At 44.4% G+C, this 24,433-nt stretch overlaps 2 protein-coding genes across 2 annotated transcripts in view; both read left to right on the top strand.

Annotated features, from left to right (window-relative positions):
- Positions 1–8,162, top strand: part of PLEKHH2 (pleckstrin homology, MyTH4 and FERM domain containing H2) — a 222,179-nt gene extending 214,017 nt beyond the window's left edge. Inside the window, exon 30 of the mRNA XM_069768602.1 lies at positions 1,883–8,162. Coding sequence (XP_069624703.1) covers positions 1,883–2,065 — 183 coding nt within the window. The 3' untranslated portion in view covers positions 2,066–8,162. The remainder of the gene's footprint in view (positions 1–1,882) is intronic.
- Positions 8,163–14,397: 6,235 nt separating this feature from the next.
- The window catches only part of DYNC2LI1 (dynein cytoplasmic 2 light intermediate chain 1), a 69,246-nt gene continuing 59,210 nt past the window's right edge, over positions 14,398–24,433 (top strand). Inside the window, exons 1-4 of the mRNA XM_069768607.1 lie at positions 14,398–14,785; positions 16,680–16,797; positions 19,577–19,611; positions 21,541–21,610. Of these exons, the coding sequence (XP_069624708.1) occupies positions 14,772–14,785; positions 16,680–16,797; positions 19,577–19,611; positions 21,541–21,610 (237 nt within the window). The 5' untranslated portion in view covers positions 14,398–14,771. The remainder of the gene's footprint in view (positions 14,786–16,679; positions 16,798–19,576; positions 19,612–21,540; positions 21,611–24,433) is intronic.

Consider the following 24,433-nt stretch of genomic DNA (forward strand, 5'->3'; position numbering starts at 1 on the left):
TATAAACTATAAGACCGGGCGAGGTAATTACAAAATGCTCTCTCTTTTGTTCGTCTAGTGGTCTTCTCGCCAGGTTCCAAATTTTGCTCACACAAATAAAATGCTGCGACGGAAACGAGAGAAGCTTTTTTTTTTTTTTTTTTGCCGAGAAGCTTAGATTGCTACTATTAAAGATAACTGGGAGAATAGAACCCGACCAATATTTTCTGCGAGCAGGGCAATGGACAGGAGCGCGGGGACGGCGCTTAGGCTAGGTTCACATTGCGTTAGGGCAATCCGTTAAGCGCATAGCGCTAATGCAATGTTTCTTTTTGGTCCGTGTTCGCCGATCCCCGATCCGCGCTAGTGAGGACCGGCCGTCACAAAAGAACGGCACATCGCTAGCGCGTGACGAAAATGGCACGCGCTAGCGATGCTCTACAGGCAGAAATAACATTGCTGTCAATGGGTGCGCTAACGGACCAGTTGCACGGCGTTAATTGCGACATTTTCGCCGTGCAACGCTGTTCGTTAGCGTTAACCCAATAACGCAATGTAAACCTAGCCTTATATTATTTTTATTAACTTTTGTAATTGAACTAGACAGGCCCGGACTGACTACCTGTGTTAAAAATCTAGACCTTCTTAGTAGAGTGGTATCAACCATACAGTAAAACACTTAAACCAAAATTTCAACTCATCTGTCCACGTATTAGGTTAGCGTCACACGACCATGAATTCTCTGATCTGAGAGAATTGGGTCGATTATGCCAATCACACTCTGATCAGAGATTGATCAAAGTGTGATCATAGTGTGATTCGATTCTCATACCGGAAAAAAAACGGATGGCACGTGGATGACATACTGATTGCACACTGATGACACATTGATCCAAAACACTGATGGCACTGGCATTATATGGAAATCCTACTCCTTGGACATATACTGATCACAAGAATAGGATTTTTCAGTCCCTTGTTTGGATTTGGCTGCATCAGTCACGGATTATAGCCATTAAATGGAGTGACAATACACAATATTGACCACCAGACAAAATTTATTTTTTTTTGTAAATAGGTTCAAAAATTCTAAAATTCTATACTGATAAACATCAGAATATATATTTAAATAGTGCCGAGCTTTAAAGTGGTGTTGTTTTTTTTTTGTTTTGTATTTTACTGCCGCAGTGGTATCACTAATCTACAGCAGACGAAGGGTTAATCAGCAGGTCTGAACCAGGAAGTAAATGTAGATAGTAGAGAAACTAACAGGAGTTTGCTGAAGAAATGATGAGGGAAATGGATGGGGAGACAAACTCCAAAGGACATGGTAGCTGAACACAAAGCTCTCTGAATATTCAGACACGCACTACTGGTCTAGGGTGATGAAGTCACAGTTTGTCGGGCAACTTGAAACACCTCGCGTGGCTACAGCACAGGGTGGTGGTGTTAGGAGAAGGCAGCAGGGCCCGGCCCTGGAGCTGAGACAGGTGAATAACACGTTCATTTTAAGGCTTTGCCCCGAACAAGGCATATATGACACTATATACAATTTACTAAGTATGTTATATGATAGAATTACTGGTTATTCTTAAAGAGACCAGCTAAGTATGGCTTCTTATAGACAGTGCACCATGGGACGAAATTATGCAAATTAACTCTCTCGCTGAGCAAAAGAAAGTGTCTTGCAAGTACTGCATATGGGAGACACCCTTCTTTATGCCATCCCATGGCTTAGGCGCATTTTATGACTCCCTGTTAGGCATTCCCTTACACATGACACTAAGGTACAATCAAATGTTTTGAAAAATGAAATGTAATGCACACCATGGACTTGTACATATTTAACTTTATAAATCTTGACTGAGAATGCGTTTTTAATGTTTCAACTTCTTTTTTTTAGATTTTGGAGATAACTTTGCTGATTGCAAGTTATATAAACACAGCCCAACAGCAAAAAGTGGTCGCTCACCACCTCTCTGCCCCAGCCCTTCTCTCCGCCCAAGAAGAATCGAAAAACAAGCAAATGGGAAGCCAGCTGCTCTTGTCGAACAACCGACCCACCAAAGGGCCTACTTTATTATAGTGGAGATGAGATTAATCAGATAAATAATATTAATGAGGCTTCTAAGAGCCAAGTGATGTATATAGACACGCGGTCCTAAAAATCATCCGGCCAAAAGGTGGCATCACACAGCTTACAACAGTGGTTCTTCCTTCATGGTACCATTGTAGGAGTGGCAGAGAGAAGGTCTACACCTCCGTTACTGCTCTCTCAGTGCTGTGGGTGGGAAGAATGATTGGGTAATATGTCAGTGATCCTTGACGTTGGCAGAACTGTACATTCCAGACTGGTTAATGACGGAGAGGACATCTCCTGATACAACCACTCATACTAATAAGATCAGTCCTGTTAATACAAGGGTTACACGGATCTAGGAGCTATACTGCATACATTCCTAGACACACTTAGAAAGGGGACATTGAATGCTGTGGCATAATTTCTCTGCCCATGTGTATATACATCAACCAATACTCAAAGCCTACATAAAGTTGGGTCATCGAAGAGGGGCCGGTCATTCTCCAATGCATTGGGGCTCTGCTTGGTTTTACTAAAAATGGGTAAATCTCAAAACTGGATTTATATGTCAGGAGCCTGAAGCTGTCTGCCACCTCAAAGCTGTTTTGCCATCATCGCAAATGGGTAAAATTGCAACGTGATCGCAAAAATAGGCAACTTTGGGGTATACTCCATATGAAAAATCCTCCACGTTCTCAAGAATAGAGCGATTTTAAATTGTATAGTTTGCGGCTCATTGGCTAGGTTAGCAGCCACTTCTGCAGTCTGTCAGCTAGTGCAGGTCTCCTAGGGGAGGAGCTGTGCTATAGAGCTTGTAAGTGCTGCTCTGATGCTGGCCAGATCCATTCTGCTTCAGTGCGACTCCGCTCTATTGATGCTCCAGAGCCAAAACTAACTCTACTAGCGACTTAGGAAGCTCAACCATGTAGCCACTGCCCCCAGAGAGCCAGGAGGCTGGGGAGCTCTGTGCTCCTGATGATAGAAGTTGAGGTGCATATACTCATTAGCACAAAGTGGGCCACCAATTTCGTTTGGATTGACTGACTGTCTAATGGGTATAGGAACCTCCAGACTCTCTGCTAGTAGATGATGTTGGGAAAAGGAATTTCAACCCCCGATTCTTTTGTTCTCAGGGTGATAAGTCAACTCTAGAGGTGTCTGGTAGCGGCTTACTTACCTTTGTGTGTGTGTGTATTCATAGGTCATAAAGAACATGTCTGCCAAAGAGCTCTAAAAGGTTCTACGGGCACCTTCAGACTTTGCCACTCCCTTAAGAGGTTGTCCGGCGACTCTCACTTCTTCTTTATTGGAGATGTGCAGTGCCAATGACATTACGATCCCACTTACCTTCCGAAACCCGTGCAAAATCGGTATGTGGAGTTGTAACCTCATAGGCACTGCAATGGGGAAGCAAGCTGCACTATACAACCCCTTTAAGCCATGGAGGTAATCGCTTACCAATATCCTGTGCCTATTGCTTTACCTAAGTGTCCTCCTCCTTCGATACTGTGAGGTCATAAATAACATGGAAATACTCCTAATTTATATATAAATACCCACAGTACATACATTTTAGCTTTGGCAGATGTATTTCCCGGAGAACCACCTATAGGCAAAGTTCACTGTCAATTATCGGCAAGAGACCCTCATGAATCGGCGCCACCTGCAAGGATTAGTGCATTTCTACAATGAGGTGGGGATACCACATGGCAGCCCACAAGCACCAGTTCGATGGCATAGCCGCAGGGACAGCACTTTCCTGCATCATAAGACAAGACTAGAGATATAGAAGAGATAATCCGACTACTTACTGAATAAATTAAGTGATTATTCCCAGGAAAATATGGCTTCATTACGTCTATAATAACATAAGAAGCAGCCAGAAGGACCACGGCGTAAGCTTTCCACATTACATTATATTCAATAATTGCTTTATGCAATTACTGCTTCATCACTGCTGTGTATGTTTGTGAAGTATTACTTGTCCTCATTCTGGAGAGCTGGAGGCACGCACTTATATAAATGGAATAATATTATTTAATTATAGGAACATACATACAAAGCCGTCAGATTGTTCTGCAGGAATGTAAGCCCCCTGTTTATCAAGTGGTAGGGTCACAGAGGAAGAAGGGGCCGATGTCATCGGCTGAAGATAAGGTTACGTGGGTAACACTCACATCATGGCCTGCACCAACCAGCTGATCATATATAGTTCTTCAGGACCGGCGCTCGTCTTTATTACTAATCCTCAAGTCCCCTTTATGGTTATACGGTTTAAAGAGGATAACTTCCTGAGAGCTGGGATGCCACGGGTCCACCAGTAACCAACTCCAGGGCCCCCAGCTACATGCAAATGTGACATCCTCAATCACAAATTTATATAACAATAAACGCTTTTGTACAGGGGCCCACCGGAGGATTCTCCTGTTCTCCCGTGGGCCAGTCCGAGCCTCGGTCCAACCACTGGGACCTTCAGCGATCCTGAGATAAGTACCCGAGAATAAGACTTTGTAGCCCCATCTTTGATGTTGGAGAATTGCACATGCTTGAACTCTGCTCCCATCATTGACTATAGAACTGCAAGCTGAGGATAACTCTCCGCTATTTCCAGAAGATCCATAAACAATGAATGGAGCAAAGGCCAAACATGCCCACCTCGTCTCCATTAACAACTGGTCTGCAGAGCCTCGATCTAAGGATCGATGGGGTAAGCAGCTGTCAGACCCCCAGCATTCAGTAAGTTTTCCCCTATCCAATGGTTGGAGGAAAACTTATGAATTTGCAACCCCTTTAATTATCTGCCCCAAACTGGTGCCAGACCATGAGATTTTTACAAGTAGGGCTCATGCACATGCCCATATTATAGATGCCAGCCTGACTCTGATTCATGCTGCCTGTGGTTTGGGCAGCATGAATGAGATGACAAGTTTCCTTTAAATTGTTTTCCTCATTTAATAAACTGATGTCATTTTGCTATACCGATCTTTAAGACCCCCACCGATCCTGAGAATGATGGGCTGCAGTACCAATTATTATTATTTTCTGCACAGTGGCTCCTAGTCACCAGTCCTAGTGAGCTCTGCTGCTGTTCCCCTGCACAGTGCCAAATAGTCACCAGTCCTAGTGAGCTCTGCTGCTGTGTGACCTGCACAGTGGCTCCTAGTCGCCAGTCCTAGTGAGCTCTGCTGCTGTTCCCCTGCACAGTGGCTCCTAGTCAACAGTCCTAGTGAGCTCTGCTGCTGTTCCCCTGCACAGTGCCTCCTAGTCACCAGTCCTAGTGAGCTCTGCTGCTGTTCCCTTGCACAGTGGCTCCTAGTCACCAGTCCTAGTGAGCTCTGCTTCTGTTCCCCTGCACAGTGGCTCCTAGTCACCAGTCCTAGTGAGCTCTGCTGCTGTTCCCCTGCACAGTGCCTCCTAGTCACCAGTCCTAGTGAGCTATGCTGCTGTTCCCCTGCACAGTGGCTCATAGTCACCAGTCCTAGTGAGCTCTGCTGCTGTTCCCCTGCACAATGCCCTAATACGCTCTGCTGCCGTTCCCCTGCACAGTGGCTCATAGTCACCAGTCGCAGTGCGCTCTGCTGCTGTTCCCCTGCACAATGGCTCATAGTCACCAGTCCTAATGCGCTCTGCTGCTGTTCCCCTGCACAGTGGCTCATAGTCACCATTCCTAGTGCGCTCTGCTTCTGTTCCCCTGCACAGTGGCTCCTAGTCACCATTCCTAGTGCGCTCTGCTGCTGTTCCCCTGCACAGTGCCTCCTAGTCACCAGTCCTAGTGAGCTATGCTGCTGTTCCCCTGCACAGTGCCTCCTAGTCACCAGTCCTAGTGAGCTATGCTGCTGTTCCCCTGCACAGTGGCTCATAGTCACCAGTCCTAGTGAGCTCTGCTGCTGTTCCCCTGCACAGTGCCCTAATACGCTCTGCTGCCGTTCCCCTGCACAGTGGCTCATAGTCACCAGTCGCAGTGCGCTCTGCTGCTGTTCCCCTGCACAATGGCTCATAGTCACCAGTCCTAATGCGCTCTGCTGCTGTTCCCCTGCACAGTGGCTCATAGTCACCATTCCTAGTGCGCTCTGCTGCTGTTCCCCTGCACAGTGGCTCGTAGTCACCAGTCCTAGTGAGCTCTGCTGCTGTTTCCCTCCACAGTGGCTCATAGTCACCAGTCCTAGTGTGCTCTGCTGCTGATCCCCTGCACAGTGGCTCATAGTCACCAGTCCTAGTGAGCTCTGCTGCTGTTCCCCTCTACAGTGGCTCATAGTCACCAGTCCTAGTGAGCTCTGCTGCTGTTCCCCTGCACAGTGGCTCATAGTCACCAATCCTAGTGAGCTCTGCTGCTGTTCCCCTGCACAGTGGCTCATAGTCACCAATCCTAGTGAGCTCTGCTGCTGTTCCCCTGCACAGTGGCTCATAGTCACCAATCCTAGTGAGCTCTGCTGCTGTTCCCCTCCACAGTGGGTGCCCGGTGCCAGCTGTGTAGACACAGACTAATGAGGCTGTTTAAGTACTGTGACCACTTCATTCCCAGGATTCGTGGCTGTTGGGGTCCCAGAGGTCAGACCCCCACTGACTATAAAGTGATAGCAAATCCTAGTGCTATGAAGTGAATATGGTAATAAGTTTGGTACTTTAGGACAGGATAAATTTTGTCTACCATTTTTTTCACACTGCACTGCCATAATCATACACAAACCTAAATTTTCAGCATTTTATTTTTGCACTTCTCAATTGGTATGTCCATAATAATAATAATCTAAAGAATAAATACTATATATATATATATATATATATATATATATTGTTAATGTAACTCCCCTGCTGTCCACTCCCCTCGGACCTTCGCAGGCCAATCTGGTGGTCAGCGATTCATTCGATGATATGTTGTTCCAGTCACGCGATTGCTACAGCGAATCACATGATTTACCTGAGCTGGCGCCTATCATTGAAGTGGCCTGCACTGATCCACAAGGAAGTCGAGAAGTGTGATTTCCCCCATTTTTTATTTAACAACCAATGCCTATTTTTACCGCCTCTTTAATATGTCTTTATAGTGGCTGTTTTCACATTCAAGCCTAGAACTTGTCTGCTTAGACATACAGAAAAATAATAACCTTGCAGCTGCCTTCAGGCACCACTAGAGGGAGCTTAGGAGCTTACTGCAATACAGTGCTATTATTGAGATCAATGTATAAACAGTACGCAGTAAGCTCCTGAGCTCCCTCTAGTGGTGGCTGAAATAGACAGAATTTCATCATTTAACTATATATATGAAGGGGATTTCGGGCATTGACCGGTATAAAGATATAGTAAGGAAAGGAGTAGTAAGGTATATTAAAATAATAAAATGCTGTTTAGGAGTAGACATTCACTTTAACCCTGCTGTTCTGTTCGGTCTGGGGAGACCTATTTTGAACTTTGGTATTTTTTGGGGTGTTCAAGATGCGGTTCTGAAACTTGTGGTTGATTGACTTAAATGAGGATGGGTCGATGGGTCGGTCGGCCACGGGTTTCAGAGCCGCATTTTGAATATTTTAAAGAATATTGAAGTTCAAAGTCGGTCATTTTTGACCAACAGAACAGCAGGGTTAAGGTGATTGGTTGTAATTGCACACACCAAATATGCAGTTAAAAAAACCAATGTCAATAGATTATCTAACAAACTTAAGAAATATCAAGAATTAGATCTACAGAATAAACCAGAATGACGGCTAATTCTATATGGAATGTTTTGTAATGGATTTATTGTCCGGCATGAGACTTGATATTAGAGAGAATAATTATACTGTGGTATAGTGTAAAATGACGTGTAGAGTTAATTACTAGTTATTATGTACAAGTAAGTATTTAATTTATGCAGAATATTCATATTTATTCATTAGCTTAAGTCATTTATGTGTTCTAAGTGTTTATGAAAAAAAAAAAACTTATCGATGTCAATTTTTGCTAAATACCAGTAGTGACAATCATAACCCTGTAACCTTACATTGTGACTACTGTACTAGTCCATCAAAGAATTCATGAAAATATGTTTATTTTATTAAAGAGGAAATTATGATAAATTACATATTTAATATTAAATAAATGATGTCTATTTGCCCTTGAAATAATATACCAGAAATTAAGAATATTTCTTGTTCCTGGAGAACAGTTTTTTTTTTTTTAAATATTAGTATATAATAGTATTTATAATAATAAAAAAAAAAAATCAAACATTCTTGCTGACTAGTAAACCGATTTAATAGATAAATACAAAAAAATTAACACAATATCAAAAATATGTATTTGTTATGCCATATTTTCATTGCTGTAGCATTTGTATGGCGATAAAAGTGCCACGTAGGAGACGAAAACATGTGTAAATTTCCTTTATTGGGGTCGTATAGGAGATAGCATCACTGAGAATGCAAATATAGTATGTAAAGTAATCCGGAGGTTCTGCAGGGGCGGTCCTAATCCTGACAAGTGCTTAACTCTCTCCGGTAAGCTCCTCCCTCTTGTTTTGATTGGAGCTTTACCCTTCTGCTATATCACTGACTTCTTCAGTATTGAAATCTGTACCCTAGGCTCCCGGTCTGGCCCTTGCCCAGTGCTTTTGCTTCTATAGGCAACGACCTCGCTGATTCCTTGGTTCTCAGTTGCTGCATCCTCTGTCGGCCCCCTGGCATCAACATCCGGCGGGGAAGAGGGGGGCGCCACGTGAACCCTGCAGCCAGTCAGGGGCTGCTGACAAGCTGCAGCGTTCACACTATTTCTTCCACCTTTGACATAATGTGAATGCTGCTCCCTAATTGGCTGCAGTACTCATGTGATGGCACTGCCAGATGTTGATGACCCGGCCCGGCGGAGGATGCAGTGCTGACTACCAATGAGAGGCACCGGTCAGGAAGGTGAATATCATTTTTGTTTTCTGTTCCATGGGCCAATTAATATGGTATTAGCCATTAGTACACAATCCCTTCAAGTTTTTTTTTTTTTTTTTTTTTTTTTACCAGCTGGCCCCAAGTTCGGCTACCATGTCTACTGTACTGTAAAGAACAATTGACCAATAAAACAATAAATAGTCTGAGATGTTATGAAATATAATATGTTAATATATATTTTTTTATCCTCTCATGGCACTTAATGTGATAATAAATACAATATATAAATAAAGAAAAAGACAGCTGTAGGTGTTTAAATCCTCTGCAGTGCCTCCGCAGGTGAAATGAGGCATTACACCGTGCCCTTTGATACCAAGATGCTTTGGGTCCTCCAATGACTTAAATGCCCTAAGAAGCGGCTCTGGCTAATAAATCAATGATCTAAGCGAGGAAGTCTCTTCTTTTAACACACGATTCACTAATGTGGTATAAAAATGACTTTTCTAAAGCGGAAAACCGCTACAAAGGTTCAGTACATGGTAGATTGTGGCCATTAACGAGTAATCTGATGCCCTATTGTCAAAAAAAAAGCAATCAGTGAAGTTACATGTGAACATGGATGTCCTGTAAATTGTCCCTGATCGTAAGGAATCACTCGGAAATGAATTCCCTACCATTTCACTAATAATTGGAATACTGTTAATAGTTTATCCAAAAAAAGTGTTTTTGAGAGTTTAGAAAAATATATATTTTTTCCTCCAGAAACGGCTCCACTTTTCTCTATGGGATATGTCTGGTATTGCAGATCGGCACTAGTGAAGCTGTAATAGCAGACAAAGCCCATAGACAAGAGTGGCGCTGTTTCCAGAGGGAAAAAAAAAGTAATCTTATACAATCCCGCTGCACATAGTGTTCGTGCCCTGGATCCACTAAAACTTGGTGCAGTACATGCTGGTCATTGCTAGTGTTACATTATTGTTTGCCGTAATGAATTAAATTACTTACAAATCAGTGTCTTTGAGAATCTCAGGGCAAAGTTTATGCAAATTAAAGTGTAGATTAGCTTGTAGGACACATAGATAGAAGAATATGACGAAGAGGGATATTATCACCACTTTATAAAAACATTCTGTTGGCGTCTGTGGCATTTACAATAAAAATATACATTTGAGACTTGTGAGTTCTTGTCTTAAAAAAGAAAAAACGCACACACAAAAATATACAATGCATTGGAGCTCACGGAATTAACTTTCACATAAAATCTCAGAAACATTGTTTATTTCCACCACAAACAGTACCACATATGTCCATGGGTTGTGTCTGGCATTGCTTTAAAATAAATCTGTCAGCAGGTTTTTGTTATGTAATCCGAGAGCAGCATGGTGTTGGGGCAAAGACCCTGATTCCAGCAATGTGTCACTTACTGGGCTGTGTTTTGCTGTTTCCATAAAATCAGTGTTTTATCAGCAGGAGATTATCAATACAGGACTAGGTGTCCAGTGCCTCCTGGTCCAACCACACCCCAGCACTGATTGTAAGCTTTCTGCACTTACATGGAGTGGGGAATCATGCCTGTGTATACAGCGTACACAGAAAGCTGCCAATTAGTGGTGGCGGGGGTATACTGGGACGAGCAATCTGAGCTCTGCTAGATCTGCCGCAGAGAAAGCAGGGATTGTATCACAACCAGAGCTACCACCAGGAATTCAGGGCCCCAAACTGGCAAAATTTTAAGGACCCCTTGAGACTCTGCCCAGGCTTCACTCCAGTTCTGCTTCCACCACTCGAACCTTCCACAGTCCCACAGCCCACTCTTGGAAAAACTCCACTTCTGCACCCCGTCCTCACCAATCACACATTAACAGTTCCCATTGGACACCAGATCACATATATAGCCACCAGCTTTTGTTTTGGTCAAAAGATTTTTTAAGCCACCACCACGACAAGGTAGACTCTTTTGGCAGCACCCTACTATACTCTGACCTACTAGACATTTCTTAAAATACCCAATTTTTTTAGATATATTTTTCTTTATTTTTCTTTAAGAGAATGTGTCACATACATTTTTTAAAATAACCAATAATACCACATGCATGGGATAAATACCGTCACACCATGGCTGGACCAGATATTACTACCATATAGTGACCTAATAATACCATACACAAGGAACAAATACCATCACACCATGGCTGGGCCACATATTACCACCACAGTGACCGAATAATGCCATATACTATCAACCACATTCGGATCCTTCAAACGGAACCTGAAAACCCATCTCTTCAGGAAAGCCTACAGCCTGCACTGACCCCGCTGCCTCCTCATCACTACCGCAGCCACCGCCTCACCAACACCGGAGCTCCTGCAACCCTCAATCTATTGTCTCCTTCCCCACCATCCTGTAGAATGTAAGCCCACAAGTGCAGGGTCCTCGGCCCACTGTAAGTGATATCTGTAATTTGTATGCAACCCCTTTTCACATACAGCACCATGGAATCAATGGTGCTATATAAATAAATAATAGTAATAATATACAAGGAACAAATACCAACACACCATGACCAGATCACATATTACCACCACATAGTGACCGAATAATACCATATACAAGGAACAAATACAGCCACGCCATGACCAGATCACATATTATCACCACATAGTGACTGAGTAATACCATATACAAGGAATAAATACCACCACACCATGACCAGATCACATATTACACCCACATGGTGACTGAATAACACCACACACAAGGAATAAATACCACCACACCATGACATGACCACATATTACCACCACATAGTGACCGAATAATACCATATACAAGGAACAAATACAGCCACGTCAAGGCCAGACCACATATTACCACTACATAGGGACCAATAATACCATATACAAGGAATAAATACCACCACTTCATGAACAGATCACATATTACCACCACATAGTGACCGAATAATACCATATACAAGGAACAAATACAGCCACGTCAAGGCCAAACCACATATTACCACTACATAGGGACCAATAATACCATATACAAGGAATAAATACCACCACACCATGACCAGATCACATATCCCCACATGGTGACTAAATAACACCACACAAAAGGAATAAATACCACCACACCATGACTAGACCACATATTACCACCACATAGTGACCAAATAATACCATATACAAGGAACAAATACAGCCACGTCAAGGCCAGACCACATATTACCACTACATAGTGACCAACAATGACCAGATCACATATTACCACCACATAGTGACCAAATAATGCCAGATACAAGGAACAAATACCCCCACACCATGACAAGATCACATATTACCACCACATAGTGACCAAATAATATCAGATACAAGGAATACATATCACCACACCATGCCTGGTACACATATTACCACCACATAGTGGCTGAATAATGCCAGATACAAGGAACAAATACCACCACAAGATGACCAGACCATATATAGCTACCATATAGTGACCATTAATACCGTATTTCTGATTTGCCACTGAAACACAGTATTAGCACAAACGATATGGAGTAGCAAAAGGAGTTTCTGGAGACTGCCACACAGTTTTTGTACAATCAACTTCGATGCTGGAAGATTAATTTCACACAGGACAGAATCCTATCTATTTCACTGACGAGATCAGTTTCAACACCAGCACTAGCATAGGAGCGAGCTATCTGCACTGGGACACTGAGCAAATGGCGCCAGCAAAACAAGATGTCTGCTTTTTTATATGGCCAGGTGCATGTGACTTCGGCAGCCAATCACGTGTTTAACATCAGTGTGTCATCCGTATTGTGCAGTGTGTCCGTTTTTACCATCAGTGTGGTCATCAGTGTTTTTCCAGTATGGATAAAGAAAGAAATTACAAAGCCTCTCCTATACTTTGCAATGTTAAACACGGACGGCACACGGATGATACACGGACAGTACACCGACGGCACACTGATGATACATGGACAGTACACGGACGGCACATGGATGATACACGGACAGTACACGGACGGCACACGGATGATACACGGACGGCACACTGATGATACACGGACAGTACATGGACGGCCCAGGGATGATACACGGACAGTACACGGACGGCACACTGGTGATACAGGGACAGTACACGGATGGCACACAGATGATACACGGACGGCACACGGATGATACACGGACGGCACACTGATGATACACGGACAGTACATGGACGGCCCAGGGATGATACACGGACAGTACACGGACGGCACACTGATGATACAGGGACAGTACACGGATGGCACACAGATGATACACGGACAGTACACGGACGGCACACGGACGGCACACTGATGATACACGGACAGTACACGGACGGCCCAGGGATGATACACAGACAGTACACGGACGGCACACGGATGATACACAGACAGTACACGGACAGCACACTAATGATACACGGACAGTACACGGACGGCACACGGATGATACACGGACAGTACACCGATGGCACACTGATGATACATGGACAGTACACGGACGGCACATGGATGATACACGGACAGTACACGGACGGCACACGGATGATACACGGACGGAACACTGATGATACACGGACAGCACATGGACGGCCCAGGGATGATACACGGACAGTACACGGATGGCAGACTGGTGATACAGGGACAGTACACGGATGGCACACAGATGATACACGGACGGCACACTGATGATACACGGACAGTACATGGACGGCCCAGGGATGATACACGGACAGTACACGGACGGCACACTGATGATACAGGGACAGTACACGGATGGCACACAGATGATACACGGACAGTACACGGACGGTACACGGACGGCACACTGATGATACACGGACAGTACACGGACGGCCCAGGGATGATACACGGACAGTACACGGACGGCACACTGATGATACAGGAACAGTACACGGATGGCACACAGATGATACACGGACAGTACACGGACGGCACACGGATGATACACAGACAGTACACGGTCGGCACACTAATGATACACGGACAGTACACGGACGGCACACGGATGATACACGGACAGTACACGGATGATACACGGACAGTACATGGATGGCACACGGATGATACACGGACAGTACAAAAGCGATCCGTCAGGAGCAAAAAACGTTACATGTAACGTTTTTTTCTACCGGCGGTCCGCCACAACACGGCGCAACCGTCGCAATGTTAATCTATGGGGCAAAACCGCATCCTGCGAACAACTTTGCAGGATGCGTTTTTTGCCATAAACGACGCATTGCGACGTATTCAAAAAAACGCCAGTGTGAAAGTAGCCTAATGTATATACAGCACTATACACTATAGTAACCCAAATAAATAAAAAAAACCTAGATGCTCAAGTAGAAAAAAGTGCAAAAAAGCAAAAATTAATACAAAAATACATTAAACAAAAATGTATAAAAAATAATCTAAAAAAGGTTCAGTGTGACCCCCTTTCATCCAGGGCCCAATTTATCACTTGTTGTTAAAGGGATGAACCATTTCAGACTTATACTTTACAGGCTGTATCACACACACACAGCACGGGCGTCACATTATATAAGTGATAACACAACGCCCAGAGCTCAGCGTGTAATATACAGCGCGGAAAAGCGAGGACACGAGTGGAGGTTACAGCCCACACCATGTACTCAGTTCTTCTGTTCTGCGTGACTTGTAGGCGAAAGTAACTAAATAAACTACACTCCCCGTCAGGCAGTTCGGCAGTGACGTCATCGGAGCGCGCCGCGGCCTTGCGTTACTATAGTGACGGGAGAGCGTTTCCGAGCCCCTGATCTGTATTAATGCGGCGTGATGCCCCGCTCCAGGTAATTGCATGTGCCGGGGAGGGAGGCAGAGGGGCAGGGGACAGGCAGGGGACAGGCAGGGGCAGGGGACAGGCAGAGGGGCAGGGGACAGGCAGGGGCAGGGGACGGGCAGGGGAGCGGTAGGAGCCGCCGTCAATGTCTGAGGTGCCCACGACCGATGGAAGCGATCGTATCGGCAGACTGCGGAGCGACCTTTATGTCTGTAGTCGGCTTATCTAAGCTTATATTGAGCCATAGTCATTGTCACATTAGTATTTATTAATATAACAATTATTATTAATATTTTGCTAGTTTTTTTTTATATTATGGAGCCGATCATTAGCGTGTAATGTTTGCAGCAGGCCCTGGAGACAGACCGCACAGGTATCAGGAGTCAGGGCAGCATCACATGACCCCTACACAGCTATTAAAGGGGTTGTCCAGGCTTGGGGATGAAGGTCTGAGGTCTCCTGACAGCGGGCAGTGCGCACACTGTCAGGATTCACCGCTGCTGGTGACAGTGTTTTTGCAGATTTCCTCACACGTGTGAGCGAGCCCTTCTGCTCACTCCCAGCCACATTCCTACTAGACGTGCTCGGCCTCGTGAATTGATCGAGGCTGCACACGTCTAGTCTGCACGTGACCGCTGCTCTCGCAGGAAATACCGGTGAATCCTGACAGCGTACACACCATTTGTTTCAGAATAGCAACCTTTTTATTATGGAGTCTGTCCCTCTGCAGCTGTTACAGCGTCTGCTCTTCTGGGAAGGTTTTAGAAGAATCTGTGGGAATCCAGTAGAGCATTTGTGCGGTCAGACCCTGATGTTGAGGCGGCTCACAGTCTCCATTGTAGTCGTTCTAGTTCCAAGGTGGTGGATGGCGCTGAGGTCTGGTCTCTACGGCCGGTCATGTTCTTCTACACCAAACTCCAGCCATGTCTGTATGGACCTTGTGCACTGGGCACAGTCATGGGGAACAGTAGAGGGTCTCGCCCAAACTGTTCCCACAAAGGTAGACGCTGCAATTCTCCAAAATGTCTTGTATAGTGAAGCTTTAAGATTTCTCTTCACTGGAATCAAGGGCTGAGGCCAAACCTTGAAAACCACCACCAAACTATAAAGCTGGCACAATGCAGTCAGGCAGGTAACGTTCTCCCGGCATTCACTAAACCCAGACTCCTCCATCAGATGCCACATAGAGAAGTGTTGTCCGTCACTACACAGAACACGTTTCCTCCAGAGTCCATGGTGGCAGCTTTACACCACCCCATCTGACGCTCGTCATTGTGCTTGGTGATGTAAGGCAGCTCCTTGGCCATGATGCCCCCTGGGTGGGGCGCTGTGTTTGTGCTAATGTCAATACCAGAGGAGGTTTGGACAGTTATGGAGTCAGCGGTGCTTTGGTGACTTTTCTGCCCCTGGCTCTGTAACGTTACGGGGTCTCCACTTTGTGGCTGGGTTACTGTGATTCCTTCTACTTCTCAGTAATATCACTCACCGGTGATGGGGGAAGAAATGTCCTGAATGGAATTGTCACCCCGATGGCTCCTATTACAGGACCGCGCTTGTATCGGTGAGCTCGGCACCATCAGGAATCGTGGCACATGTTAGTACAGGCAGACCGTGGGTGAGGGGCCAGAGGTTATACACTGACGGGGGGGGGGGGGGGAAACCAGAAATCATTTATTAAGATTATGTGCCCATACTTTTCCCCATCGGTATTTGTAACCCAAAATACTGCAGAATTATGAATGCAGCTCTGGAGTAAAAAACACTACAGGCTGCAATTCAAGTTCAGTGCTATGTGGAGAATATATCTATCCATGAAGCTCTCAGAGGTGAGCAGGCAGGTAATGTTAGAAGGGTCCCGGTAGAATATCACTCTGCTGACCCTGCGTCGTCTTCTCTTGTTTCAGCGATAATCTTTGGGACCTTGCAGTCGCCGAGGTGCAGATGAAAGAAAACACTGAGGATGAGTCCATAACGTCCACAGAGACTGACAGATCCGTGTTCTTCATAGGCAACAAAAATGGGGTAAGATGTCATAATGGCAGATCCTAGACCACAGAGATGAGAAAATAGCGAAGTCAGAGACCCCCTCCGGCTATATGCACTGCGGCAGCTACCGAGTTATCCCAGGTGAAGCCGCTTCAGGAAAACGCCGGCAGTCGTTTCGAGGTTTCGCCGTTGTTCTTGCAGCGGCTTCACCACCGGCATCACTTACTCCATGTTGTGTACAATGAGCATGTCACTTCTTTTAATCGATTCATGGTTTCCGAGCCTCGAAACAGATAAAATAAGTGAGATCTGATGCGACATGCACAGCAGTGTCGTTTTTATAATGCCGTGAACAATGTTCATTTTATAGAGCATTTTTGCGGCGCTTTTTCAGGCGGATTCTGGTCGAAATCCGCCTTAAAAATATAACTTGTGCACATACACTTAGGCTGAAATCTCACCCGCCATTTCTTGAGTTCAGACACCAAAAACTGCTTTGTGTGATTCCAGCCCTTATAAATATTAATTATTAAAAAACAGATGCCGACCTAAGAAATTAGTAAGGACTGTAAACAGGCCGTGTGCTGCCGAGAACAATGGCATCTTATGATCACTGAATGATAAGTTACAGATCATTCAGATCACCTCTGAAGCGCGGTCAGTTAGACAACCGCCGATCAGCCGCGGTTTGGTGTCATTGTCTAGTGGACCTTTACGTCAGAGTGCTCCTGGTGTATGGAATGCCGGTATTAGTACATGTCCTCTCTACAGAATCCACCGATCTTTCCTGGGTAGATGGTGGCTGATTTAATCAGCCATCATGTGCCTCTAACACAGTGTTCCCCAAGTTCGGTCCTCAAGAGCCACCAACAGGTCATGATTTCAGGATTTCCTTAGTGTTGCACAGGCGATAATTGGATCACCTGCACAGGCAATAATTCCATCACCTGGGCAATACTAAGGAAGTCCTGAAAACATGACCTGATGGTGGCTCTTGAGGACCGGACTTGGGGAACACTGCTCTAACAGCACAGGTTAACCTGTTAAATCCCACTCACAACCTCTGGCAGCAGCAATAAACACATGCCGTCAGGGGGGGGGAAGGGTGCGCCATTCTACGCTACCATCGGTGCGCCCATGATGTGATTAAGGCGCTCCGATGAGTTACCATGAGAACCGGAGGTCTGCTGGGGACCCACGTGCCTGTCATTATGATACTCCTGTGAATACCGGCCGTGACCGGTGTTCATAGGAGATCGTGAATTTCTCTATACATAGAAGTGCTGATGCACCGCTGTGTAACAGAACTAGTGATCGGATGATCGCAGTTTCAAGTCCCCTAAGGGGACTATTACGTACAGTAAAAAGTTAAAAAAATATTTTAATAAATGGAAAAAAGAAAAACCCCTTTTGCCCCATTAAAAATAAGATCGTTAAAAATATTTGGTATCGCTGTGTTCAGAGAAGTCCGATGTATCAAACTACTGTATAAAGTAAATTAATCTGACTGGTAAACAACGTAACGAATCAAAAAATCAAAACGACAAAATTACATTTATTTTTTGGCCGCCGCAACATTGCAATAAAATACAATAGGAGGCAAACAAGAACATTGTATCTGCCCCAAAATGATATCAGTAGAAACCTCAGCTCAGGGAGTAAATAATAAGCCCTCACACTGCCCCATATCCCGAAAAATGAAAACGTTACTCGTCTCGGGAAAATGGCAACAAAAGCAAAAAATAGGTTTTCCTAATTTTTTTTTCACCACTTCAAAATAAAAAAATAAACTATACATGTTTGGTATCTGTGAACTCGTACCGAGCTGGGGAATAATATTGTCAGCTTAGTTTTACCATATAGTGAACATGGTAAATGAAAAACCCATCACAGAATTGTAAGATTGCAATTTCACCGCACTTTGAATTTATTTTGCGTTTCCCAGTACGCGATATGGTAAAATCAATGGCGCCATTCAAAGGTACAACTCGTCCCGCAAAAAACAAGCCCTCACACGGCCATATTGACGGAAAAGTAAAACAGTTACGGCTCTGGGAAGAAAGGGAGCGAAAAAACGAAAAGAAAAAAAAAAGAAAACGGAAAATCATGTCGTGTCATGAAGGGGTTAATTGACAGCGCTGTCTCCTATTGAAATATCATCATGGCAGTCTGGGCACGTGCACAGAATAGTAGAAATCCCAGGAGAAAGGCTGTTCTGCGCCTGCAGCGGCACTGTGACCATGGGTGGGAGGGGAGATGGCCGGCGAAACATCAAAACACAACCTCGCGACATATCACTGGAATCAGGGTCTCTGCCTCTACATCACGCTGCTCTCAAATTGCATAGCAAAACCTGCTGTCAGATTCGATTTAATGGGAAGGTGCAGTTCTTCTGTACGCGAGGACCTGTGCTTTTATGTTGATACAGATTTGGAGATGGTGGATTTCCTTTAAGGTGCCTGAATAGAGCGCTGCTGCGGCACACTGCTCCTAACCAGGCATTGCCAGGCTTTACCCACTGATTGCCGGTGGTTGGCTGATCGATGGCCAGGCTTCTTCCTCATATATCCCTAATATACCGTATATGTAGAGGTCCCTTTTGGAGGTGGCTACCACTATAGTTTTTTTCCTCTTCTTTCTGGTAGAGAGCTAATTAGCATTTTTATTACTATGGAGCATTGCTGCTCTGAGTCCATATACAGCCGCTCCTTCCCCAAATGAGACGTGTTGTGTTATATTGTAACTTTTTCCTGTTTAGTGTTATTAGCGTTTTATATTGACCTTTTTTTTTTCCTTTTTGTTTTTTTGGATGCAGGGGAAAACCAGCATCATCCTGCGCTGTATCGACAGGTATTCCTTAATCACAGTGGATAATAAGGGACGGGAGACTTCATAAAGGAGTGTTTGCCAAGACGGTGCCGTACATTGTGATTTCCTGGGGTCTGACTGTACAATAGGAAGTAACAGATAATATGTTGGCGCTATATGAATAAGATTATTATTATTAACCCTTTCGTAGTCCTCCAGCACCATTGTGCACAAGCGCACTTCATCATTGTGATAATGGGGTCACACAATGTCACTGCTGACAGGTCAACCACAATTCAGAACTGTAGTCTGGCAGTGGACAACCCCTTGTTAAATGAAGTAGTCCTCCTGGCAAAATAAAAAAAAACCCAATATACGGTACGTACTCTCCTCCTGCTTCGGTGCCGTTCTATGGATGTCACCTCTGGGTCCGCATAGCATTGTTATGCCACATGGACCCTGCAGTCAGTCATCAGCCACTATTGGGTTGCTGTGCTCTCACTTCTCGCACTTTGGCTACATATTTCAGAGGGAACACTACTTAAGGGACTGCATCTGCATTAATAAGCCAGAAGTCCTGAATACACCATACAAGGCTGTGCTGTCTTGATTTTCCGAGCACTCCTAAAACAAATCTTATTATTTGGAGTTCAAAAGGCATAGAATAAAGTGACTTTTGCTCACACCCTTGTCCGACGGAAGTAAGAGTGCAGCAAGGAGGGCAATTTCATCTAAAAATGGGTTGGACAATCCCGTTAAAGCGAGAAGTGTCAGCTGCTCAGCTCAGAGCTAAAGTATCACATGCCACCGGCAGAGAGGGGAAAGATCGACATGTCTGCAGCAACACAGCGTTTCCTGATCATTGTCTTCTAATGGTGTGGTCTGTATCTTTGGATGGCGGACCTGTGACTTATGGACTTGCGCCTTCTGATGGTTGGGATATTTATTGAATGCTTTGTCACCTGGGTCGGATATTACAGGTGGATGTCGCTATCTCCTACAGTCATACCCCTGTTAATCAGTAACTCCTGCTTTCCTATATATTAACCCTATGCCAATCCCCATGGGATATATTGACCTTTCTGAACCAAGGCTTTGTGCACAGTAAGGCCCTTTCTCAGAATTAGTTAATTGTCATAGCCATTAAGGCTATGTGCCCACGTTCAGGATTTCTTGTAGAAATTTCCTGAGCAAAACCGGACATTTTCTGCAAGAAATCCACATGCGTTTTTTTTCCCCCTTTTTTGACTTGTTTTTTTCGCTTTTTTTTCCGGAGCTTCCCAATGCATTAAATAGCGGGGAAAAACGCGAAAAATCCGCAAAATTAATGAACATGCTGCGTTTTTTACCACGATGCATTTTTTTTCGTGGAAAACAAGGCATCATGTGCACAAAAATTGCAGAATGCATTCTAAATGATGGGATGCATAATGTATGCGTTTTTTATGCGTTTTTATATCGAAAACCGCGAACAAAACGCAACATGTGCACACAGCCTATAGGTACCTGTCCATTCTCACAAGCTCTGTAGAAAAGCCTCTGTAGAAAAGATTCCAGTCTCATATGTCCGGGAACTGTCCCGATTCTCTTACCATCTCCTCTTCATAAAGTGATTGGCAGAATGTGCATCTGACAAGAGATGTTGACGCTGGTGTTAGTATTTTTTGCCTTGAAATAAAGAAAAAAAACATACAAAATATATATAATATAATTAATAATTTAATATGTATAATTAATTAATACATAATTTTTTGTAAGAACAATCAGAATGGATAAAATTACAGCATGCGATGACGATTACTGCAGCGAGGCCATATTGGATGTTAGGAAGCACCCGAGACCCTCTGAAGCCGATTCCGCGCCCGCACCTCTACTCATTTTCAATGGGTTTTGTTTTTTTCACGTTTATAACCAACGTATGAAACGTGTCCGTGCAATGAAGGAGATGATCATTGTGTTTTCCAATCACAGGGATGAAGCTCCTAAACCCACTTTGGCATTAGAGTATACCTTTGGTCGGAAGGCAAAGGGACACAACACTGTAAGTATTCCGGGCACCCCAATTTAGGAGCCGTTTGGTAATCACCTGATTGTAATGTATTCCACCAAGGACGACCCCAGTCCATATGATCTCTTAGGGCACATGGATGTCATGGACCAGTGTTCCCCAACTCCAGTCCTCAAGAGCCACCAACAGGTCATGATTTCAGGATTTCCTTAGTATTGCACAGGTGATGGCACCAACATGATCTGTTGAGGACTGGAGTCGGGGAACACTGTTAAAGAGCCTCCAGCCGCTAAAGTGACCAGCACCCTGCATTTCTCAAGTATGGTCACCCTACCTGGTGCCCTCCGCCTATGTCCCGAGGCCTCCACCGGTCAGATCAGTGTTCCTTCCACCTGCTTCAAAGATGGCTACAGCAATGGGAGCACATTGATAAGTCTAAACCACGTCTTCCCTGCTTTTCTTGTACTGTGAGATCAGAAAGGCAGCGGAGGCCCAGCTTAGATTTCCCACCGTAGCTCCCATGCCGCTGCAGTGGCCATCTTGGAAGGCAGGTGGAAAGGAACGTCGATCTGAGCAGAGGAGGCATCGGGAGGGAAACTGAGTAGGGTGACTGCTCATGAGAATTGTATAGCCACTTCCAGGGTGGACATTGTCATCTCAATGGGGGTTTCCACTCTTTTCTAAAAGCTAGCTAACGGGAGTTTTACTTACAATCAGGCCCCTTCCGGCACTCCAACACCCCTGCTTAAGTGGTCTACGTTTGGCCCAAAAATGATGACATCGTGTCCATCAGTCACCTGACCCTGCAGACAATCCAGGTCCTCAGTAGTCAGCCGTCATCTTTAGAACGACTGCCCCTTATGTTCTATGAGTTTTGTGTAATATATGCAAGATGTATCGTTTCTCCTTGTGGAGAGTGATATGATAAGCATGTCGAGGTGAGGAGACTTAAAGCCCCAATGCTCCTCTGGGAAATATGCAAATTGTCTCTTCAGAGAGGAAGAGGACTAGAACTCTAGTGCCACCTATTGGAAGTAGCAATCCTAACAGTCAATGTCGACCCTTTAATGAGCCTTGTCACATGACTTAGGATAATAGCAGATGCCTCTCAGTCAGCCAAACCAGATCTCCACTTTGCACTGACGAGGGGCAGTTGTTGTGAATTCTGCTCTTGGGCTCCCTCCGGTGGTTGTTGATGGTAATGCAGTTATTCCTGAGCAGCAGTCTTGGACAGGTGTTTCTGCTAATTGCAATTCTGACTGGGGTATTTAGCTGTGCAGGACTCATTAGTCCTTGCCAGTAGTCAATGTTCCTTTGGAAGTGTTGGTCCTCTGCCTGGCCTCTCCTGCTTGCTGCCAATTCAGCTAAGTGTTTGCTTCATTTTTTAGACACACTGCTGTGTGTTTATTTTCTGTGCTTATCTTGTTTCTATTTTGTTCCTGCTAGACTGTGCCTGATGTTTTTTCTCAGTCTAGTTGGACTCGCTGGAGTCGCAGATATACTCTCCACATCTTTAGTTAGGTGGTGGAGTTTTTGTATTTTTCTGCTGTAGATATTTTGTAGTGTTTTATGCTGACCGCATAGTATCCTGTACTATCCTTTCCTATCTAGGTAGAAGTGGCCTCCTTTGCTTATCCCTGTTTTCTGTCTGCGTGTGTCTTTTCCTCTCCTACTCAGTCATTATTTGTGTGGGGCTACCTATCCTTTGGGGATCTACTCTGAGGCAAGAGAGTTTTCTTATTTCCATCTTTAGGGATTTTTAGTCCTTAGGCTGTGTCGAGGTGTCTAGGTCTGGTTAGGCACACCCCACGGCTACTTCTAGTTGCGTTGATAGGATCAGGGTTTGCGATCAGTAAAGTTACCACTGCTCCAGCGAAGGTCTTTTCATGCTGCTCCAAGGCCACCTGATCATAACAGGCAGTACCCCGAAACACAGTGTCTGCAAATTGAGATTCTGGTTTGGCTATTATCCTAAGTCATCTGACAAGGCTCGTTAAAGGCTCGACATTGACTGCTAGGATTGCTACTTCCAATAGGTGGCACTAGAGTTCCAGTCCTCTTCCTCTCTGAAGAGACAATTTGTGTAATATATGCAAAAGGGACGGTGTCACCGAGTTTAAGAACTATCTGATCTTGCGCCATAGATGAAGCTGCAGGGGCATTCTGAGCGTGAAATGTTGGTAATTTATTTTCCTAGGGAGATAAGATTAGGATTTATGTTCTGTACTAATCAGTATAGGAGGCTGCCTCCTAAAGATTAATGTATGTCACCCACCCTCATATAGTCCTGATAGTGTTGTAGCAGTAAAGTACCTTAATTAGCGCGCATTCTTCAATCATTACCACTTATTCTATTGACAAAACCTTTTTCCCTTTAAATATCATGCGTGTAAGTAAAATAAATAAAAAATTGTCCCCAAAATAATAATAATAATAATAATCTTTATTTCCGTATCTTTATCCCCAACCCCTCTCCTCCAATCATGCGCTTCCCGGGCAACTTTTGAACTTTCGTCTTTTTTGTCCCCATCTGTATTTTCGCCATTTTGTTTTTTCTTTTTATGGCGTTCACTGCACAATAAAAGTGAACTGACATCATGAATCTCCACCTCAGTACTATGACGACATTGTTAAACTTGTAAGTTTTTTTTAGATTTTAGAAATTCTAAAAAATTCAAAACTTTGTAAAATAAAAAAAAGTTTTCTGATAAACGTACCTTTTTTTTATTTTTCTGTCGACGGCAGCTGTGAAGGCTTGTTTTTTTACGTGGCGAGCTGGCGTTTTTATTGACACCATTTTTGGGTACTGGAGACATTTTGATCACTTTTTATTGTATTTTACGGGGAGGAAAGTTC

Source organism: Ranitomeya imitator, chromosome 5 (assembly GCF_032444005.1).
Source record: "Ranitomeya imitator isolate aRanImi1 chromosome 5, aRanImi1.pri, whole genome shotgun sequence".
Lineage (NCBI taxonomy): Eukaryota > Metazoa > Chordata > Amphibia > Anura > Dendrobatidae > Ranitomeya > Ranitomeya imitator.